Source organism: Paramormyrops kingsleyae, chromosome 10 (assembly GCF_048594095.1).
Source record: "Paramormyrops kingsleyae isolate MSU_618 chromosome 10, PKINGS_0.4, whole genome shotgun sequence".
NCBI classification, from domain to species: Eukaryota; Metazoa; Chordata; class Actinopteri; order Osteoglossiformes; family Mormyridae; genus Paramormyrops; species Paramormyrops kingsleyae.
Window position 1 is genome coordinate 18,545,538 of NC_132806.1, and position 23,532 is coordinate 18,569,069.

General features: G+C 45.7%; 1 protein-coding gene across 5 annotated transcripts in view; it reads left to right on the forward strand.

The window, feature by feature from the left end:
* The window catches only part of mid2 (midline 2), a 108,975-nt gene that overhangs the window by 80,278 nt on the left and 5,165 nt on the right, over nt 1-23,532 (forward strand). For 4 of the 5 annotated variants that reach the window (XM_023830551.2, XM_023830553.2, XM_023830552.2 and 1 more), the window contains exons 3-9: nt 3,953-4,021; nt 5,209-5,304; nt 10,210-10,317; nt 12,903-13,051; nt 13,256-13,383; nt 13,687-13,830; nt 17,207-17,368. In XM_023830551.2, coding sequence (XP_023686319.1) covers nt 3,953-4,021; nt 5,209-5,304; nt 10,210-10,317; nt 12,903-13,051; nt 13,256-13,383; nt 13,687-13,830; nt 17,207-17,368 — 856 coding nt within the window. The remainder of the gene's footprint in view (nt 1-3,952; nt 4,022-5,208; nt 5,305-10,209; nt 10,318-12,902; nt 13,052-13,255; nt 13,384-13,686; nt 13,831-17,206; nt 17,369-23,532) is intronic. The other variant, XM_023830554.2, reaches the window with a different exon arrangement.

The window sequence follows — 23,532 nt, forward strand, 5'->3', positions numbered from 1 at the left end:
GGCCCCTGAGGTTTGGGCCCCCTGTTGGCCACAACCGGCATTACACTTAGGGGAGCTGCGATGTGACTTTTGGAGGGGGGCCCCAGAAACGACAAACACGCCCCTGCATGTGGCATTCCAGTGCGGTGATGTCACCGAGCACCTGTAAACGCTGGAGGCTTCCCGGGCCGAGGCAGGCCCCGGCGTTCCGGCCCGGAGGGCTTCTCCTCACGCCGCCCAAACTCCGGAGGACGAGACAGCACATCCTGTCCATTTAGCATCCAGCGGGGTGATTCACCGCAGAGCCCCGCTCAAGTGCCTCTGTGGAGAGAGACCCGAAAGCCACGTGGCTAATTGCGTTACTCAAATGAAATGAAAACTGTTTTCCAGGCGAGCCACGTGAATCACTTTCCAATTTCCCATGCTTGTCTGAATTAATGCCATTTATCTCATTGACTGAGGAAACTGTTCAATTTCACAAATTAAATTTTCGACTTAAACCATTTGCAACTTGATCTAATAATGGTCGTAACAGCGGTTGCTTTCTGCCCTGGTTCACGCAGATGCCTGCAGAGGTCCCGTCTCTATGCTTGGGTTATCGCTAAGCAGGCTGGTGTTGACAAACACGGAATATGTGCAGGATGTTGGCAGCCTCGATTACTCATAATGTCTGGAGAGCTACGATCCAGCAGCCTTTTCCCAGAATGCTTTGCTTTCATTCTGCCCTATCCCACACCGAGTACCTTCATCTTTGTAGGGCATCCGCTAAATATGCATGAAGGGTCATCTCCAAAACTGTTACCCGCCATTAGCGTTACGCTTCATTATAAGAAATCTCATTACAGACTGTTAGTGTCGAGCTGTGAGCCCAATCGGCAAGTAATACAAGAGGCATTTTCTCTAGATACAGTCTGGAATAATTGTCTATTGTACCTTACATGTAGACAAATGGAACTCTGCTGTTTTTCCTCCAGTGTTTAATAATAACCAGGGCTGATATGTTAAAATGAATTGGGGAGTTACTGAAATTATACCTTGGATTGTATCCGTGTGAATTGTTTTATATTTTTAGATGATGGTTTTACAAAATTAAATGAGAAAAAAAGCATTTTTGTCTTAGAAATTAATACTACCATTACTTACTTTTTGAAAATGACTTCTTGCTATTATTCATGTTAAACATGAATGAGTCCAAATGTTCTCTTGCTTTTTTTCTTTCTGATCTTTTAGGGTTTCAACATTCAACTTTAGTCTTCCATCCATCCATGATCCATAACCACATGTCTTATTCAGGGTCATGGGTGGTCCAGAGTCTCTCTCTGAGGCTCCGGGCCCAAGGCAGGGAAAGACCCAGGATGGGGAACCAACCAATCACAGGGCACACTCACACACCAGTCACTCACACAGGAAATAGATTAAACTTGTTTTTGTGCATTTAGTCAAACACCAAATGAGACATTGATCTGGTTCAGTTCTATAGAAGTTGTAGAAGCGTAATAGTGCCCTTTCTCTGTGGTTAAGTGAAAGTTTAGAAGGTGAGAGAGTACAGGCAGAAATGCAGTCTGGGCGAATGTTCCCAGTAGGACCAGGGAGCCGATCGGAATCTCGGGTAAGTAATCGCAGAAGTTTTAAAAAAGAGTGGATTGTGAGGGAAACAGATGGCCTATCAGTAGTGAGGCTATTGCTGCTGGGGCTGGAGAAGATGGGGTCAGGTGAATCATCTCTGTGGGCCCTTTAGTCTTTTGAGCTAATAAGCCTCAGCAAAATTGTGTATTTTTACCTTGTAGTAATTAAAAGTGAAAGCATGACCGTAATTATGGCGCTGCGGTCGGGGTGAGTAACTCGGGTGTAGAAGTCATTGCTCAGTTTTATATTCTCACACATTTTCTACTTTTTCAGATGTTTCTTGGGGCTGTCCTTTGAGACTATAATTTTAAAAATACCTGATTTTTAAATGTTTTTTTTTCTTCTTGGTTCAGCTGTTTTGCATGCGAGAAATTGCTACCCAAAGGGATGAAAAATGCTGATTTCTCTAGAGAGTGACTTGAGTTGTAGACTTTTGTCCCGATAACCTTCAAGCGTTTTGTTTCACTCCTCGCCACGTGTGCTAATCCCTTGCCGGGTGCTTTCTGGAGAGTCCGTCCCTTTGGGTTGGTGACAACAGTGTCCCTGAATTAGCCACCCACTTCAGTGGAGGCTCACTTTAATTCTGCCAAAGCCTTGGAGATGGAAGGAAATCAGGGATGGCTGATGGAAAATGCTCTCGACTGCTCAGAGAAATCAGCGGAAGTAAGACCTGAATTTGGGTATAAATGGCAACAGGTGCGTCATCTGTAGCAGAGACCGAGATCTTCCAGGTGTCTGCTGAGGATTTCCCATCTTCAAACCCTCCTGAGCCATCATCTCCTTGTCAGATAGCTGCCTCTCTCCCAGGCCCACCTTCACTGTCCATTAGCTAAATGCTTATTGGGATTACTTTGGATGACCATTGCTGCGGATGATCGGGATTAATTGGGCCCAAGGTACCTGTAATGAAGGGCTGACATTTCCTCCAAAGCTTCTTTCCGTTGTGAAGCGGCAGTGACAGAGGAGGTGAACAGGGCTTTCTCCATCCGCGGAATCACCTTCAGAAACCTTCTGCCGACTCAAAGCTTCCCCTCAGTCTCATTAACAAGTCTGGGCCCTGTATGAACCGGGCCTGACTCCTCATTGACCACGGCAAGTCAGTCTGACATGGTACTGCATGCTATATTATACTCAAAAGATCTTTCCCCAACGGGGCTATAGTTACCAGCATGGCTTTCTACTGAAAGATCTCTCTTTAATAACCTATCTGATCTGGAGGCTTTCTCAAAACCTTGAGAATCCAAAAATAATTAAGGCACTGTCTTTGAAGTTGAGTTTGCGGCCTCAGGAATTGATTTTTTTATATTTATTTCAGAAACTACAACCATAGATGAAGGACAGTATTTGCAGTGTATGTTCGTTCTTTGCCGAATTTTAGACTTGGATGAGTAATAGTTTTACCCTTTTTTGTTTTGCTTTATTCTTCGACCTAAACAGCAGACGAATGAGCGGAGTTTAATAAGTGGCTGGGACATGTGAGCAGTCTGCCGTCCGTGTGCTATGGGAAGTCAAGCCGCTTGTTTACGGCCAGTGGGGATGCCTGCAAGCATGCAGTCTGCTGTCATGGCGGGATGACTTGGTGATGCTCAGTGTTGGTTTTATCGGCAGTTCTGCCCATGGGGCAAGCAGGTATCGCACCGGGTATGTTCTGTGTGGGTGTGGGCAGAGCGGGCAGCCTGTGTCATGCCCATCAGCTTCTGCATGTACCAGTCAGACAGCTCTCTCTCTCTCTCTCTCTCTCTCTCTCTCTATCTCTACCTCTATCTCTCTCTCTCCCTGTCCCCATCTCTCTCTCTCTCCCCATCTCTCTCTCTCTCTCTCTCTCTCGTTCTTCCCCGCCTTTGAAGTCTAGGCCGCCTGGCTTAACAAGCATGTTTTCTAGTGCTGCTCCCCTCCTGCTGAAAGCTTGTCTGTTTGTGGGCTCCACTGCAGCTGCTCCTCTGCAAGGCTTCTCACTGAGCAGAAAGAAACAGAGCCCCCCCCCCCCCCCCCCCATCATCTACACCCTACCTGAAAGGGAACCTGTTACAACCCCCAAGTTCTCCCTGTAATTCCCAGACTCTGGGATCATGCGAATGGGGGCAGGTGGTTCCGCAGGGACAAGTATAACCGCCGATCTCATGTCAGATTCTCCCGCGCTGGGGGTTTGAGCTGCATTTGGGCGCTGAGTGTTAGTCTCACAGGAGGAGGACGGTGAGGGCAAGACGACAATCTGAACATCACCTCGGTCTGGGGAATTAGGAGTTAAGGGAGTGTCGCAGGCTAGTAAGGCTCTCTATGTGTGTGTGTGTGTGTGTGCGCGTGTGCGTGTGTGTGCGCGTGTGTGTGTGTGTGTGTACGTTCATAGGCTTTTCAAGTGAGCCCTGGCAGACTATCTGAAGCGGTTATCATGGAAGCATCAAAGACGAGCGCCGCGGTGAGTCATTGGCTGCCTATTAAATCACCGTCTTGTTTTTTTTTTTTGTTTGTTTTTTGTTTGTTTTTTTTGGGAAGCCAGCAGAGGGGGGGGGGGGGGTCATGCAGAGAGTCTCCGGCCGCATTTCACATGCATGAGTCTCGCTTCAAACGCTGCCTTTTGCTTTGCTTCCTGTCGCCGTCACTCAGGCTGCTGCAGATTCACGGGCTGCTGTCTGCCATCATGCCATCTAATGCCCACTGTGCCCGCTGTCTCTCTCTGTCCATCTCAGTGTGGCCTTCAGTGTTGTCATATATGATCAGTGTGGCCTTCGGTGACCATGATGGACATATTTATTTACATTTTTTTCCACTAACAAGGGTCTTTTTAGCAACAGAGGTGAAATCAGTTGATTGGTATCATCGAGTACTGAATTGGATTCGACAGGCCGCATTTATGGAATTGATGCTACATCTGTTGCAAAATTTAATCTTTTAATAGCCGATGCAACTGACAGGTTTTCTTTTTGTGGCTTCTACTTCTATGACAAAGCAAACAAGGTTTACTGGAGTGTGTGTAGTAGTAATTTTTTTCTGTTCCTCTTTGTGGTTGTGGCTCTTCACAACACTGCAGTGATTGACTGTAGCTGTGGAGCATTTAGCTTGAGTGTGTTGATAAAGAGAACACCTATTCTAGTCTATTAACCCTTTTTCTGGAACATTTAAAAGTGCAGCAGGCCCTGCTCTCTGGGAAATAGCAGCGGTGTGATGGTTTTACTCCTTAACCCCTGGAAGGCTTTGGCTGTTTGCTCAGTGCAGGTTTACCCCGATAGCAAGGAGACTCTAGGGCTACACCGGTTTGTCAGCTGCCTTTTCTAGCTTTTCTTTTTGGTGACTCAAGGTCTTAGTTTTGCTGGACTCTTTTTTTTTTGTTTGTTTGTTTGTTTGTTTGTTTTGCTTTTAACTTTTTACTTAACACTTACCATAGCTATCTCTCTTAGAAGCTGTGTGTGAGGCATCCACATCGTAAAATCCCCCCCGCTTTCGAGCAATAAGTCCACAATCACCATCACATATTCCCATTCCTTGCCCCATCAGCACAAATCTCATCTCAAAGTCTTAGTTTCAGATTACCATACTAAGTAACAGGGATTCAGTGGGGGCGGAGTTTAATTCCCTATCTAACTGTGTCCCCCTCACCCTTGGCAGCAAACTCTGGAGAACAACCTGACCAACCTGGTGAAGAGGAACAGTGAGCTGGAGAACCAGATGGCCAAGCTCATCCAGATCTGCCAACAGGTGGAGGTGAGCCGCTCTCGCTTTCATCACGCTCGTCTTTAGAAGCCCTTCATTCATTCTCTCATTATCTCAGCTCTCTATTCATGTCTCTGTGTCCCCTCTGGAGATGTGGATTTTAAAGATGTTGACGCTTATTAAAAATGCAACTTCTACCCCAGAAATGACTTCTTGAAACAAGGTTAATAAGGAATATTGTCTGTTGCCATGACGAAGATCTTATTCTGTATGTCTTTCCTAATAAACCTTGATACCGTTATTCTCATGCTGCACAGTTCATGCTGTACATGTTCATCCTCGCTTGTGATAAAAAAATTTTTGGGTGAATAAATGAAAATAGGAGTTTATATAACAATGCTGTTTATTCTGGGTCTGATTGAAACTCTTCCAGCTAGCGGATCGGAGTCTGTCGCCACGGGTGTGTGTGTCCATGTCCGAGCGCCCGTGCTGGACCCCGTTCCTGGCTTCGGCCCGTTCCTGGAGCACCGCCCTGGAGGTGTCATTAGCGCTGCGCTAACGCGCGGCACGGATCCGGCGCCGGCCTGGCCCACTCCAGCACTCCCCACAACATGTCGGACCCGGGGCCCTGCTCCGCTAATCAGAACATGGCCGAATTGCAAATCGAGTTTGTCCACCTCGTCCAGCTAATGAAAGATTCATCAGTGTTTGTGTGTTCGCTGTTGACTTCATCGGCACTGGCCTCTTTCACAGGCTGCAGGCACGCGACTCGCTGTTCGGCATTATTGGGACTCGAAAGGCTTCGTTAGGATAAGAGACGTGTGCCTTTGTGACCTCAGGCCATTTTCTGCTTTTGTATTATTAGTGTAATAGCGATAATAGTTATTTTTGCATATTCGGAGTAATGGCTAGAGTATATTTTTCATTCACTTTACAGACATTCTTTATTTTGACTTTTTTGGGAAATCAGGGCCAGACAGTCCTTGGAGCAATTAGGGGCTAAACACCTTGATCAGGGGCCAAACAGTGAAATCATTTTGCCAACCCTGGGATTTGGACTTGCGACCTTGTGGCGCGCTTCCTGACCCGCTGGGTCCCACACTGTCCCTATGAACATGCCAACACACTTTGGGTAGGGTCTTGTCGGTTGAGCTGTGGTTTATTATTTTTTTTGTAGCCCTTGTGTTTTGACTGTCCTCACACGCACATGGAATGCTGAAGCACTTGTGACTGTAGTCTAAACAGCTTCCTGTATGAGAGACGCCCGGAGATAAAAACTTTCCCCGTAACCAAGGACCGCAAGTCATGTCTTATCTGGGAAACGGAGCCCGGCTTGTGCAGACGGTCTCGTCCGAATGATGATTCAACGCTCGGATGAATATTTGCACAATAACTTCAGGCAAGGGAGGGGGATGTTACACTCATCCCCGTTGTTAGAAACATTTGACTTTGAGCAGAAGTTCGGCGTGTCTCTGGGTGCGTTCCTGTTCTGCTTCTTAATGAGCAAACGGCCGGTTTGAACAATACCGCTCTGCGCTCAGTGGCGGTAGATCGCTCCTGCCTCGGCTCCTTTCCCTTCCTGTGTAATTAGCCATAGCATCACAGCAGCCCTTTGCGGATAGCGCTCTGGCTGACCACACTGCCAGCCCATTACCGTTTGCATCCAAATATTCTTGTTTATTATTATTCAGTGGAATGTTTTTTTTTTTCTCTCTCTGATCCCAAAAATGTGGGAAATTAAAATTACCTTTTAAATCTTCCCCTTGCTGCCTTATAGAGCTTTTTTTTAAAACTATTATAAAAAGATATTCATGCAAATAATGAAATCCATAATGATAAGTAGTTTTCTAACTACAGATGGATGAAACCAATGAAAATGTCTTTTGTACTTCCCCGCATAGTAAGTCCTGATATTTTATTCATCGTATAAATTATTTATCCCATACTGTTGAGCAAACCTGTTCCAGAAAATTAACAAAAGAAACATTTTTCTGTACTTGCAGCTGTTCTCGTCCACGTCTTTATTTCGTAGACAACGTAAAATATTAACATCTGCGAAATGAAGCAGATGATCTGGTGTCATCTGACGGTGCTTGATAATGCGGGTCAGTGCCTCTGTCATGGGATATCGGTCCCCCTCCCCCAGAAAGGAGGACAGCTCTTTGTCCCATTGGCTGTGGTCCAGAATGGTCTTGTGTTTACTGTCTTATATGGGAACCAATAGCAGCGATTCCTTATCCGACTGTGACACCATCGTAATTTAGTGTCCTGCCTACCATATTACACTGGGGAACATCTGCTTGGCTTTTTAAAATGGTTAATATTAATGCTATACTTGATCTCTCCCCGCAGGTCTACAACTTTTCATACATTTTGCATTACGGCTTCATGTCTATGGTATTAAAGCTGGGTACTTTATGGATATCAATAGGCTGTGTGTGTGTGTGCGCGTGCGTGTGCGTGCGCGTGCGTGTGTGCGTGTGCGTGTGTTCTCCCCCATTGTTTTGGAGAGAAACCCTCAGGTTGATTTAACAGAAACATTATGGAGAGTGTTTCGACATCAGCTACACCAGTTTCCCTGAAGCTATAACACTTACAGAAGATTTTTGCGTTCAATTAAACAGTTTATGATTTTACTGAATTTTATATCATAACACTTTTGTCTTCGTGTTTGAACTTTAGAATGCTGAGGTCAGTGGGAGTATTAAATGTGTTCCCAGCTATTTTAGGAGAACATAATCCCAGACTCCTTCGCTGGCACCGTCCAGAGCGGTTCGGCACATCCGATTGGCCACGTGAGCCCAATGTGTGCTGATGGCACCTTACGGAGAGGTCTTCCCCCCCGACACATGGCCGGGGCACGACGCCGGCTCACGAAAGTCATTTGCTCACGGCGGGAACCGGGAATGCGAGCGATTCAGCTCGTGACAGCCAGCTAAGCATCTTCCTCAAGCTGTCAAACTCGAGACAGGCCTCACTTTATTAACCCCTGTGGCAAACACGAGGCGTCACCATGGCAATGGACTCGCGCATCGCAGTCGCTTTCATCGGCTGCTGTGTTTGAGTACACACCTGCCAACTCAGCACTGTACACTGTTTTCCTTGTGTATATATAGTTACCATTTGATGATTTTCCAAAATGTCAGCCTGTTAAGTAAATGATTAATGGATTTATTTCTGGTCCTTTTTATTTTGTAAGTCTTTTATTCCAGTTTCTACATCCAGAGAATTCACGATTTAGAGAGATTTATCTCAAACAAAACAGAAATTAACCTCTCAGCGAATTTCTGTGACACACACAGATTTTTTTTTCTTTTTTGTGCAGTATTTCATTTACAAAGCTCATTAGTAAAACATAGCATACTCAAACACCCTTAGACCGGTCGTAATTTGTGAAGATTAGTGTTACAGGAAGCAGTCAGGGCTAAAAGTGATATTGCTACTTCAGAGACAGCAGCCCAAAAGTCAAGGAAATAAACCATTTGGCAGAGTTATGGCCCATGAGCTGGGTCATTGTAATTACACTGTAAATCTGTACCCGATGACCAAAGCTCATTTTCTAGCATCAGCAAGGCTTCTGCTCTTCTCTTGGTGCATGTTTTAGAATATGTATTTTATGTTGCATATATGATACATACTAATTGTTTTGCTACTTTTTTTGTTGCATTATGACATCATCGTATGATGTATTACATTTTTCATTATTTCAGTTTGTCCCCGAGTTGTATTAGGACTTTAACTCTCCTAGTAGGCCACTTGATCTTCTCAGTTTTCACTAGGGATTTTCCACCACCAAACCAGCCCTGGTTCGCAGTCAAAGTTTAATAAGCAAACAGGCCCGGGAGATCGCTCTTTCGTGGAGCAGAGGGGGGTGATCCATCTCTCCCAATCGTACAATAAAACATTAATACACCCGGCAATCCGCCTCGTCCGAGACAAACTGCCGAGTGACTGCACCATATGTTTTAGGTGTCACTATGAATCACGTCTACGGGGACAGGAGGCAGCATGGGAAGCTTTATCCGTGGTGACGTGTGGCTCCGAATGGAAAGAGGCATGGCTCTGTACAGCTGTGAGACCCGTAAGGCAGTGTCCACCAACCCGGTCTGTCCACCAACCCGGTCCGGTGTGTGGACTGTCTGACATGAAGCTGGGAGGGAGCAAAAATATGGACTGTCTCGGGTCCCCAAGGACTGGGTTGGGAAACCGTGCTAAGCAGATGCCCAGTGTCATCAGCGGGCGGTCAGGTGACTGTTGTCTAGCAAGGATGGATACTATCCATCTGAAGCTGTCAGAATCGCTTTGTCCCAATGATCACATTTTACTGCATCCAACGCACCATCTATACCATAGCAACTCCAATATGCTGGCCAGTGTTATTTGTCTCTGCCGCTACATTAATCGCTCCTGCATTAATAAAGTGGCAAGAGCGAAATGAGTCAGTGCGCGAAATATTCAACTTGCATTGGAAGAAGTCTGGATATTGGGCCAAGAGCACTGATGTCAAACGGGCAAATGGGCAATAACGTTCTGCAATGTGTATTTTATTATTCTCTTGGATCAGTCCTGATCGATCAACATTTTTTTTTTTTTTTGTGCACATCTATCTCAGCCAAGGATGGCACAGGCATCAGTGGAGGGAACAGGAGGTGGCAAGGCGCAGAGCTGTGTGTTTCTTTGTTTTCATATGTTTTTCTGCGTGTGGAAAATATCTCTTCTAGTAGAGAAAACCCAATAAAGACACACAGCAAAATGTGTCCATGTTGCCTAAAAGACAAATCGTTCTTTCCATCTTTTCTCGATCGAGGGATTTTAGTTTTCCATTTACAAAGCCGTATGCAAAATGTTACGGGAACAAATATTTGAAATGACCAACCAGTTGGATTGCATCTTTTTGATTGTGCGTGCATGATGCCCGGTGGGAAATGAGGCGGTAACGGGCCTGTCTGTCCGCAGGTGAACACCGCCATGCACGAAGCCAAGCTGGTGGAGGAGTGTGATGAGCTGGTGGAGATCATCCGGCAGAGGAAGCAGGTCATCGCCGTCAAGATCAAGGAGTCCAAGGTAGGGTTGGCCAGCGCTGCAAATTCGCGGGACTCGCCTGTCACAAAGACGCCTGGGAGTCACAATTGTGTAAATAAGAGGCTCCTTTGTCTGGAATGTCTCGAGCTGAGGGATGACACGTGGGATAGCTGTTAATCCTGGACGCGCTCGGTGCCTGCCACTCCGGCTGCGATGACGGGGGGGAGGGAACGTTGTCAGCGTCTCTCGCTGCGTTCTGTCAGCCAGCGATAAAAGCGGCTGATGTTTAGCCTGCCGCCGTAAGCGTCGGCGTGGTGAGTTCGCGCATCACAGTGGCGTGGGAAGATTCGCAGCTCGGGTAAGCTTGGCCGGGTCCTCACGCCTGTCGTTTGTTCGCTGGACCTGCTGTTGGCCCCCTGGAGGTGCGGGGCGGCCCGTGCCCACTCCCCCCTCCTTTGCACGTATGGACAGATCATTTGGAGCAGGAGCCAGGGGGGGGGGAGGTTCATTCTTCCCTTTATAAATAGTCCTTTGCCTTTATATTATTAAGTTGCGTCTCCACCAATATCAAACTCTCTCCAACTCCATCAAGTTGGAGGATGCCAGGAGGGTGGGGCGGGTGAGGGGGGGGCTGCTCTGCGGCAGAACCGATGCGATTATGCATCCAAGGGCCCCGGGAAGCTCGGCTCCGACGCGCTGTGAAATCAGCCCCGTCCACGTGGCCCAACTTCACAAGCTTCCCAGCCCCCACCGTCTGCCGGGACCGTCCCCGTCATCGATAATCTTCTTCACCATAAACAGGGGAGGGCAGCTGCAGTCGGGCGGTGGAGCACTGAGACCCTCACCCCCCCCCCCCCCTTCATGTGAAGGAGTCTGCATGCATCTTCCAGCCCAGAACCCGTGGACCTACCTTACAGGACGCGGAGCAGCTGGCTATTGAACCGACTCCCGGTTGCTCACTCCTTCCCTCCCTCACTCCTTCCCTCTAATCCGTGGCACAGAAGACACAGATTTCCGTGTCAGCTTTAACTTCGCCAGATGATGTGCGAGGCGACAACTTCCAAACATTTTAAAGGAGCAAAACAGTCCCATTAGAAATTCTGTAATCCATCAGTATTAATGCGGCTTATGTCATCTGAGCTCACCAAGAGAGCGAAGGAGAGAAACCGGGCGGGTCTGCCGGATTCTTTCTTGCCAGATTGCATATTTTTAGATACGTTCATGTCAGAAGAGCTGTTTAAAATAAAATGAAGAAAGTTTCTGTAACAGTGGTTTAATTTCTTATGGACTTCCAGCATTAGATAAATCCAAAAGCTGTCCAAAACTGCAGTCCAAGAAAATGAACCTAGGACCAGGCAGTTGCTCGTGATGTGGTCAGTGGAATGACCGGTCATATTGGGATAGTGGCACTGGTTGTGTGCTGGGATCACTGGTTTGATTGGCTCTACCAAACCACCCAAGGCTGCCAGACTGATCCTTACTGAGCTCAGACAATTTTGAAGTCACAGGTGTGAAATGAATGACCCAAGAGAGAACTCAGAATCTGCAGTTACAGTCTCTTGTAACTGCAGTATGTTTAACAGTAACCGCATGTACTATCAGAATATCTGCAGTCTTCTCATAGCTCTAATCACATCTGATAATTTGTCAATATATGTGGCCAAAAATACTAATAATGAATTGAACTGGTGAAATATGCCTCTTCAAGGCTGACTGGGACGTTCCCAATGTCCTATTAAGGTCAGATGTTCTGTGTAGCAATGTTTGACTGATCTGAACTATTAACCAAATGTTTTGTTTTCAGTTAAATTGCATTTTTATGTTTCTTCATACTTTGTTTGTAATCAGCTGGAATGAATATATCTGCAAAATGCGTCGGTTTTGGTATGAGTAGCGTGAGACATCTCTGATTTTCTTTAGAAAATAAAATGGATATAACTAGATTAGCTATCAACCCTTTAATTTAGTCCCTAAAGAAAATCGTCTTTACAAATCCCCGTGTCATCTTCGGTTTATGGATTGCAGATGATTAATCAACAGGACCATAAATTCCTAAGACAAGTCTGAAACTGCAACATAACATGGAAAATGTACTTAAGTGATTCTTCACTAATGCTTGAGTAGAACATGTAAGGCAGATAGTTTGGCTGCATGCTTCTTTATTCCCCTGAGATTTGGTCTGAGATTAATTCATGTTGCTGCTTTTCATTGCTGTCTTAAGATCAGCGTTGGGAAGTTTGCACTTCCATTATCGACATGAAAACAGCTCGCAGGAGGTCAGCTGAAAAGAAAATCAGATCAGATTGTCCTCTGAATTGAGATGCGTCGTGCGTATATGCTACAAATGTAATATAGCTCTAAAGAGAATTTTGAGAAAATGGCACTTTTTCAAGTTTGTTGCTCTTTGATTAAAATCTGGGAGGGCTGTATTTGGAGCTGAACCCCTCCCCCACCCCAAAACCACATGCATCTAGTGTCATGGTTTTACTGCTGGTCTGTATCCTGACGCCCCCTTCTGCTTGTGCTAATGATTGCCAGCCTTCCCCCACCATCCAGACCTTGGGCTCCTCCATCCTCTTCCAGATCTCCTACCTCCCCTTGAATCCTGCTCCGCTGTCTGCTTCTAGGTGATGAAACTGCGCAAGCTGGCACAGCAGATCGCCAACTGCCGGCAAAGCCTGGAGCGCTCCAGCGCCCTGATAACACAGGCCGAGCACAGCCTGAAGGAGAACGACCACGCCCGCTTCCTGCAGACCGCCAGGAGCGTCGCCGAGAGGTCAGCGCGCGTCACCCCTGCCGTCTGTGTTCCTCTGCGTCCGAATCCTGTGGAGCCAAAGAGAAATGGAACCGATGTCCTGGCTCGAACTTTGCTGAAGCTAAGCTGAAGCTGGACTGCTTAGATTTTGGAGAGAGTGAATGCCAGACCCAGGCTTCCTTTGTCCATCCGCTTCTACAATCCTCACTTTGTGGCCTCTTTTAGGGTCGCGATGGCAACGGCATCTTCCCAGGTCTTGATCCCAGACGTCAACCTCAATGACGCCTTCGACACTTTTGCTCTGGATTTCTCCAGGGAGAAGAAGATTCTGGAGGGCCTGGATTACTTAACAGGTGAGGGTGTCTGCATGACTTTTTAACGTGAGATTTAAGATACAATTTGCAATTTAATGAACACAGATATTGATTAGGCAGGGAGTATTTGTAGTAATGTAATTTATTTTAAAGAGCATGCGTGTATTACCTTGGGAAATTTGCTTAGATGCTGACAGAGGCATTTGCTTTCCTGCAAAAAAAATGCAAATTTATTCAAAGGAAGGTGTCTGTCTCATGAATTAATTTGAAGCAAACCTCTGCCCACTTGCTGTCCAGCCTTGACTAATTATCTCTCTCCCCCCACAATCCATCACGGAGCAGCTCCGAACCCCCCTGCCATACGGGACGAGCTCTGCACAGCCTCTCACGACACCATCACTGTACACTGGTCTTCCGAGGATGAGTTCAGCGTCATCTCCTACGAGCTGCAATACACCATCTACACGGGCCAGGCCAACTTCATCAGTGAGTGACTCTCGCTGAGGATTCTGGGAGAGGGATGCTGCACACACTGTAATGCAGGCAAACAGTTTGCATGCACGCAGCCACTATCTATACAGTAGCTGCTGTGGAAGCTGTAAGTTAGTATCGTAAAGGAATCCCTTTGATTACGTATCCGCATACATGGAAACCATTTGCAGATCATGTTTGTGGACTTTTGGGAAGTACTTTCAGAGGCCACATAGACTGAGTGCACCTAGACTTTGTGGAAACCTGAAACCAGCACAACCTCAGCGTGTCATTGAAAGGGGAACCAGGCGAAGCACTTAAACTCGATGTTCAACCGGATGGTGTCGGTTACGCCTGTTATTTAGCTACCTTTGCAGTTGGGGTCAATGTACCTTTATTTCTGTCAAACAATGGGCAGCTATAAAAGAAGCAGTGATGAACTTTGCAGTACTATTGTGAGTCACTGTGAATGTGAAGCCAATGATAATAGCAAGCTTATGTTTGTGAAAGGCTTGTCCATACCATTCAGTAATATCTAGAATACTAATACTGTTAGCGTTTTGTTCTATTCTGGGGAGGGGGGCACAACTATAGTTGTCTTTCTGTTAGTACAAGGTCACAAAATAGTACCATGGCATTTTAGACTTCCTTCTAAATCGCTCCAGCGAACCAACACTGAAAGTTTAGAGTATTAGCCTTTCATATTTCATATTTTATGCATCTCTTTATCAGAACGTGTCAGAATGGTTGGTATGTCCGTCCTGGACTTGGAGTTGGGGGGCTGTGTTTTTCTGGGGAGAAAAAAAATTAGCTCTCCTGGCAGGACAATGGCGGATTAGAGTTTCTCCTGGATGAAAAGCGATCCCCCCCCCCCCCAATTCCTCACTGGCTTTCTCAGTGCGGCACCACCAGGTCCGATATCGTGCTGGCAGAGCCGCTGCGGGGCCGACGTAGCCGGGGGCCCCGGCGCATAGCAGTAATGGCATGTCGGGCCCTCAAGGGAGGTGAAGCAGCGCAGGAGAGAGACACATTTATCCCCACTGCTGAGTTTCTGCTATTGCTCTTTGGACAGAATCACTTAAACGCTTCTCACTAGTAAGTTATCTGCGGCATATCTTTCCTCTCCCAGGGGTGCGGGGGGGGGGGGCATGTATACCAGTTTCTTTGCATCCACAAGCCCACAGAGCCGAGTTCTTCTTTCAGGAGAAAAGGCAGCTGAATGCAGCGGATGCGAAAAATACCTGTTTGGAAGCAGCATGACATCATCAGAGCCTGGGCTGGATATGCGTCCCAGCAAGACCTACAAATGCATTCTCTGACTTTGAAAGTTCCTACTGTTTTGTGAAAACGATTGATCTTGGATATTAAAAGTCGTCTGTTTTAAAAGCGCCCTGCGAATGTGTAGTCAGTGACTCGTATAGCTCAATAAAATTCTGATACGGGTTTTGGCCCATGCTGACTTTTGGATCAAATGTGTCCAATTAAACAGTTGGCTTGCACAGACACGACCATCCTCTGGGGCTAATTAAAAGAACAGGAGAGCGCCATGAGCAATCCTGACACCTGGAGGCGCCAGAGAGCTCTGCTTTCTGCTGCATTTTTCAGGACGATTTTCGGTAGAGTCAAAGTGGCAGCCGCTCTCCCTTGACCCAAGCATCTGTCCACACGGCAGATGCTGCTTATTTCTGTGCCCAGGAGAACATTAGGGTTGCTTTTGGGAACTTTGAGTTGAATCTCACCATGAAAATGTGCCGCTTGATTCAACAAGCTCATGGCCTTTGACATGATTTCTTTGTGCACCCCTGTAATCCATCTTTTGATGATCCTACGCACTCTTGCGGTTTGGTTAATTTCTCTTAATTCCTCGCATTTTATTTCACCTCTCGTATTGTCCTTCTTTAAATATTCAAGCTCTCCCGTCCTCTTTGAATATACAGTTTAAAAAAAAGGCTAAGCCTTCTTAATCGCGATCGATATTACATTCAGTGATTAGACAATTGATCCTGTGTACCCACAATGCCCATTATCGACGTGGTCGGGTTCGCTGTCGTGTCAGTGGTGTAGGCGAGCTCTGACGGGCTCTCTCGCGCCTCTCAGGAGCCTTTGCCGCTCCCTCTTCCCCATTATCTCACTCAGACGTTGATCCCAGAGGCACCAGGGGCATCTCAACCATCCAATCACCTTCCAGCCGTAAACAAGTAGGAATAAAACAGTATCTATGACCATGCTGTTATCCAGCACAGAGCCATGCCGTCCCAATACCTGTTAAACCATTAGTGGTCTGATGGGTTACTGAATATCTTTCTGTAAAAAAAACAAAACAGTTTCCCTTCATGGTTCTGGGTTGTCGCCTCTGTAAAATTTGAATACATTCCCCTACAATTCCTCCAAAGCGCACAGCCACAGTTTATCTTCAATTTGAAATTAGTTTTAATATTTAAAATGCACTCGAGGTTCCCTTTCTGCCTTGCGATATATACCCCCCCGCCGCTATTTATATTCACGGGCAGGCACTCAGATTTTTACTTGTACATGTTGCTGTCTTGCTACTCAATAATTCAGTAACTGTTGATGCCGAAAGAGACATTAAAGTCCTTTATACATCTTTTCTTGTTTCTTTGTTGTTGTGTATTTTTTATTTTTCTTTGCCAGCAAAAGTAACAACGTGGCCGAAGTTGGTCACTGCCTGAATCGTGTCTGAATACTGTCATGGTTGGTGTTTCATTAATGGATGAAGTGTCCTTGAGGTGTGGCTTGGAGACCGGACCGGCCTAAGTACTGCTGACACATTTTATTTTAAACCTTAACCTGGTTTCCATTCCCGCTGCCATTAATATCTCTTACTGCTCCAGCGGTGAGGATGACTGTCACCCCATACAGAGGTAGTCCATCCCACAATTTTGTGCAAATCCTTCATGGTTCAGCCAGCAAGCATATTTGGGGTTATGCTCCTCATCAGGCCTGTTGCTATTGGAGACACTATAAGTTTTAGAAGCGTAGAAGCATATTTACCGAGGTCTTCAGGCACTCGCTGGTTTTGTACACAACCCAGGCAGGATTCAGTCTGCTACGCACGACTCTGTGATTACCACATTATATAATATCTGCTGCTGTAAGCTCTGCCTATCCCGTTATAGAACTCCTGATACCCACAGCTGCTGTACAAGGAGCCGTGGTCCCTTGAGAGCCGGAGATTCCAGCAGACGCCAGTTTTGAAATTTTTATCTCGACGGGTTGTTCCAAGTTATCAGATGAACTTGCCCACGGCAGTGACTGTGCTCCACGTCGGATGACTCTGCCTCTGGTTTTCACCTTCCTGCGAAAGAGGAAGATAACAGAGGAAGCCAGAGCAGCTCCTGTCTCACCCTGACTTCTGTCCATCCGTCCCCAGGTCTGTATAACTCGGTGGACAGCTGGATGATCGTGCCCAACATCAAGCAGAACCACTACACGGTGCACGGGCTGCAGAGCGGAACCCGCTACGTCTTCTTCGTCAAGGCCATCAACCAAGCGGGCAGCCGCAACAGCGAGCCGGCACGGCTCAAGACCAACAGTGAGTGGTCCCTTCGTCGAACCCGCCGTCTGGTGTAGCATGTAGGCCGGACAGATGTAGGTTTCACTCCTGTAGCTCAACTGGTAAGGAATTGCGCTAACTCAAAGGTTGTTGGTTTGAGTCCCAGGAAGCAGTTATAAATTGTAACCCCTATACTGTAGGTCGCTTTGGAAGAAAGAATCAAATAGATGAATAAAGCTAAGCGTGCTTCCCAGGCTTGGTAGGCGGGTGGTGTTTGGTGGACACCCCCTAAAAGGCAGCAGTATCCGGTCCTTTAAACTCGAGGCCTGTTGCCTGGTGCTCTTTTTTAGCAGACAATGGGAGGTAAAGCGGATTACTGGGTGTAGGGGTGAAACCCGACTAGCTGGATCCAGTGGAGAGCAGCCACACACTGGCAAATCTGCATTATGGAACCGGCCAGGGGTGAAAGCCTTACGCGATCTCCTCGCTGCCCTGACACCCGCTTCTCTCACCGTCGGGGTGTCTGCAGTCTCGCTTCAATGGGTTCACTCCCCTTTAGAAGGTTCAGAAGTCCTTGCCCTGCAGATCTTCAGTTCAATAGCTTCTCTTTTAGCAACAGCCATTCCTGTTTCCTTAGTTTGCCAGCTGCAGATTGAAAGTCTTGCTATAATTCTGAATTTTCTGTATAAAATAGTACTTTTGTATGTACTTAAAGAAAACCTGATCACCTAATATACATTATATAAAACATTAATTATCCTAAATGTCAAATATTTATGAGTATACAGTAGTGAAATATTTCACTACTAGCAAATATTCATAATTTATGTAGAAATAGGTGGTCCAAAGCATGCCACATGTTATGCAATATTTGGAGAGATTTTCATGATCTACCAAAATATGCACTTTTTCCCCATGCTGTTATGCAAATCTACGTATTAACAATGACAAAATTAGTTTTATGAAGGTGGCTGTTACAGAAACACAGAAACTTGTAAGAGTGTTTATTTACAACTGACAACAAAGGTGTTTTAATGATTCTTTTATAGTCGCCCTTGTTTGTTTGTTCCAGATTTGACAAAAATGAGTTTTGATCCACTAACTTGGTTAGATTCTGAATTTATGCAGGTGGCATACTGCTTGCTTATGTTGAAATAACATTGCACAGTTCATCCTTTGAAGAAAATATCCAGAACCATAAATTTGTTGCTTGATGATGAGGCTTCATAGGTACTCTGTGGGATTCAGCTTGGGTGAAGATGCTGGCTGCTCTATCATGGTCATGTTTGAAGCCCAATTTCATTAAGTACTCTTCTGTTTTCTTGGCAGCATGTGGATGGAGCATTGTTATGCATAAATATCATGTTTTATTTTAATGCCAAAGGATTACTTGTCCATCATGGCACAAAGTTGCTTTTCAGAAATTTAATATAAGCATTTGCACTCAAATTCACACCTGCTGGATTTTGCCAATGACCAATCAGCTGGACACGAGTTATTCCAGCCCAGAACATCACATCACCACCTCCGTCTCAGAGGATGAGGTCTGTCTGTCAAGTCAGTCCGTGAACAATACAACTTCGAAATATTTCTGGGCCCATTCTACATACTTTACTCTTTAACTGTAGGTCAAATCAGACTTAGAGATTTTCCAGGGTGACAGAGTAGCAGCATAAGCCTTGTTAAATCTCTCTTTGCTATTGGCTAAAGGCTTTTTTGTTAGAACTTGCTTAATGAGGAAGAATTTACCATGCAAAACAACCATCATTTTCCCCTTATCGTGCCATTATCTATTTGCATTTTATTCTGCTAGATGTTTCTTTATAGCCCAGTGGTCTCTGCCATTCATCTTAGCAATTTCAAGTGTTGATTTTTCCATTGCTCATGTTCTTAATTACTGTTTTCTGCATCACGTGAACAGTCATTTTTAAGAAATTTACACACCCTGCTTTAATATCATAGCACAACACGATTGTGGGGAAAAAATACATATGGCTGTAACACTGAGATGATTGTAACATTAAATGTTTCCTTTGCAAAGAAAATGTGGACGTGCCATATCACAACTGTGCAAATAAGGCTTCATCCCCTCTAAGTGCACAGATTTTGAACAAGATCCACAGCTCCAGTTTGAAGATATTGCACAAGTCTTTATTATGGATTAGTTTTTCACATTTTGACCTTGTTTTCCTTATGAAAGACCCGTTGATCATACCCAAAGTGTGGTTAAACATGTTAGCTGTCATAATCAGCGTTTCCTCTACTTCAAGCTGAGTTTTGAAAGGTAGCAGCATGTAGCGATTTTGAGAATTTCAGACAAACATGCAAGGTGGTCAGTGGGAGACCGCAGTAACACGGTGTTGCAATTGTACTCGCTTTGAAAACACATCAGACACAACCTAGTCCAGAAAAATTACTTCGCTCTTGTATTCAGTAATTATTTTTACATTGTGTATTTTAAACAGGCTGTTATGTAAAGTTTTTTTTTTTTAATCTGTAAATATCTAGTTAACCAGTAATATACCTATAATATCCTAGAAGAATACTCCACTCAGATTGATTTTCAAAGTAGGTTTGGTCCACTAAAACAAAAATGACTAAATAATGTTACAAAGAATTCACTACATTGTACTACAGGTTTGTTTAAATTTTAAATAATGGGCGTTACACCTGTCCCCTGCACGAGGACTGATCAAACAAAAATGCACCTTGTCTGTAAACACTGATTGTAAACCATATGAGCAATACACAGAGATTCTTCACTTTGGTTTTAATACTAGACAGATGGAAGAAACATTAAGTAGGAAAAATTGATGTTTTACATCTATGATTTCTGTGTGAGAAGGCAAAGTGTTACAAATGTATTCAGTCTACTCAGGTGCAGCAATCAATGAAGTTCTCACAGATGACGCCAATAACTGTCATCAACATCCTGGCAAAGTAAGACTTAATCATGAACATGCATCATGAACTCACAAACCCTTTTGCATAATCGTGTGGCACCTAGTGTAGATGATAAACCATTTTGTATGTAATGCGGAAGCATGTATCCTTCAAAGAGATCCTTCAGCTAATAGCAGAGTTGCAGTGTGGCACAAATAGAATCCAGTGTCTCACGGTCACTTTGGGGCACGGATGGAGCTGGAGTGCGGAGCTTCTGTTTCAGAGCATTGAGGAGGCAGGTGAAGATCTGACCTCTTCTTGGGACCTGGGCTCTCATGATCCCCACTCTGACCCATGGGGGCAGCTACAACATATCTTCCCCCCCCCCCCCCCCCACCTGCAGTGACATGCCATTTGTCCGTTTGTCAGTCCCCAAGGTATAGGTGACTTTTGCTCCAATTCTCAGCTATGGAGCCCTAGAGCAGTGCAGCTGTCATTGAGTTCTCTGATTACTCCAGCATGAAATCACACGATTCTGTTTCAGAGAGGGAGAGATAAAGACACAGGAATTAATTTCATTTTTGATGGCCCATATGGCATATTTGCCTACTGCTCTTCGATTCTGTCAGTAAATTGACCGTGATACCTGGTCAGACCCGGGACATATGGCCTGCAATTGCAGAACCCGTCAGATGATGGATTTGGTGTGGTGAAGGGTTATTAGATTAAGATGAATTAATCATGATGGAGGAAGGCAAGGAAGAGGTGGCTGGCCACAGAAGGGGATATTGAACCTCTTTACCCTCATCACACCCAGCACGACAGTATATTTAAGCGCAGTGGGGGAGGGAGACCAATTGGTGGCTTAATTGTATGTAATTTTAAACTTTCCCTCTTGTATGTTCCTCTGGGAATTCGCTGGTCCATAGTGCACCAGCTGGCACAAAACCATGTGACGCACATGCATTTAGTGTGCAGTACCAGTTAAAAGTCTGAACACACCTGCTTTTGATGCATTTGTTTCTATTTCAGCTGTTATTCACCTTTTAATTTTCTCAAATTTTTACCTCTTCAAAATAGCCCCCTTTTGCTTCAATGGCAGCATTGCAGACTCTTGGCATTCTTTCAACCAGCTTTCTGATGTAGCCACCTGGAATGCTCCTCCAACAGTCCTGTGAACTTTCCTCAAGTCCTGGGCACAAGTTGGCTACCTTGCTCTTACTCTTTGATCCAACTCATCCCAAAGCAGCTCTGTAGGGTTTAGGTGGGGGGGGGGGGGTTGTGGGGGGCAGGTCATCTGTCATAGCACTCCATCTCTTTCCTTATTCACAAGGTAATGCTAAGTAGCTACATAACCTCGAGGTTCGCTTATGCTCATTATCTTGTTAAAAAACAAATGATTCTCATCAGGTGTGTACAGACCTTTGACTGGTGCTATACACTTGCACAGAAGCTCACGTTTGATCAGTGGCTGAACTGGCACTGCACTGACTGCAGCCAGTGGGATTGTCACGCCGTAGTCCGCGACCTTCAGGGGAGACACTCGTACAAAAACGTGCCATCGAGAGAGTGTCCCTAACCCCCACCAGGTAATCAGGCAGAAACAAGCCCCAGAGCTCCTGCTGGGGAACTTAGGATGAACGGCCTCGTGGGAGATTATCTACAGCGTGTAATTTTCTGCTTAATAACAAAAGTGTATGCATATGAGCAGAATAAATATAATGTATTGATTAACGGAATATTACATGCACGCTGTTAAGAGGGAAACCCCTTCACTCCGTGACTGTTGGGTGAGCTGGAAAGATAATGGGCAGGGTTAACTGAAAGATAAGTTTAAGGGTATCCTCAGTCCGAGCGTTTTTACTCATTCATTCATTGAGTGGCAACTCAATATTTTTCAGTCAAGATGGCTTCTATGTCATGTCAAGTGTGTGGGAATTTTTGCATGTGATTGGTCTGTTCATGTAGGGATGAGGATGTGTTTTGAATGCTCTTGGCTGGTTTTAGTTTAAGCGTCTGTATGCTTGGGGGCACTGGGAGAGCATAGTGGACTGACTGTGTCTTGAGAGAGAGAGCCAGTCTGTGCATTCTAATACTCAATAAAGAGAGCAAAAGTCCAGTTGGTTTTCTTAACATTTTTGGCTAGTGGGTGCGAGCTTCTTGGCCGGTCCCTGAACTTTGCTTGAGACCCCGTCGTTGCATTGACATTTTCCTGCTGGGCTGTGATAGAGAGCATGTTGTCAGGAGCACGCGGGTGTTGAACCTGCTGACCACAAAACCAAGACGAGAGTGCTCAGTGATTCAAGCAGCATCCACCTGCCGTCTCGAGTTCGCCACAAAACTTCAGAACCGTGACAAAGCTGCCCAAAGCCTGTACTCACATTAACACTGATGTTTAGCCGTGACTTCCTGCCAGCTCTGACATTAGTCATGTAGTCTCATTTAAACTCGCAAATTCTGAGACTGACTGGGAATTATAGTATCCGTGCTACCAGAAAGAAATTGCTTCTTTCATAACACAAGGAAGTGAGGTACAAGGGTGTTTTGGAACAGTGCCAAGAGGCTGGTGTTTGGGGGGGGGGGGCGTTGAGTTCGCCCTCCGTAAATTTTGCATGATTGTTGGAACGGAGCGCTTAGAACCTCAAATGAGGGGCACGTTCCCGCTGCATGTGCCTGTTTTGGAATCAAATTCAAGAATTTCATCAACTTGCAGTGAACTTAAATTAGGTTTTGCTATAAATATCTTTACCACCTGTCAGTAAATGTGCTAAGGGGTTTAAAATGGTCACCTTGAACCTGGCCAGGGTATTTTCTTGGTGAATTTATTATTATTATTTTTTTAATAGATTCCCCGTAATCATTTTCTGGGGGCACTGAAGTTCTCAGGTACTTATGTCCCATAAGCGTGATGGCATAATGGCTGCAGACAGGGCATGGCACCCTCCCACCACCCATCCAGCTGACTGCCCCGGACGTGGGCAGCTTCCCGGCCGGCCCTGATAGCCGTGTGCCCTCCGCAGGGTCCCAGGAAGCCAGGACCGCACCGCGGAGTGTGGAGGAGGCTGCGCTCACAGCGATAAGCAGTTCAAAGCACTGAGCGTATTATTGTAATTGACTTCCTGCAGCACGCCGCCAGAGCCTCTCATGTCCCCACGCAGTCACACGCTTTTCAACGCAGATTATTTGATGGGGGGGGGGGGGGGGCTGCTGTATTGTTGCTCGGTAAGCCCAGAATGGAGATTGGGAGAGGCTGAGTTTAATGTCAGGTCTACAGGGAAGGCCTTCTCCTCAGAGCAGACAGTCCTTCATGGCGATTTTTT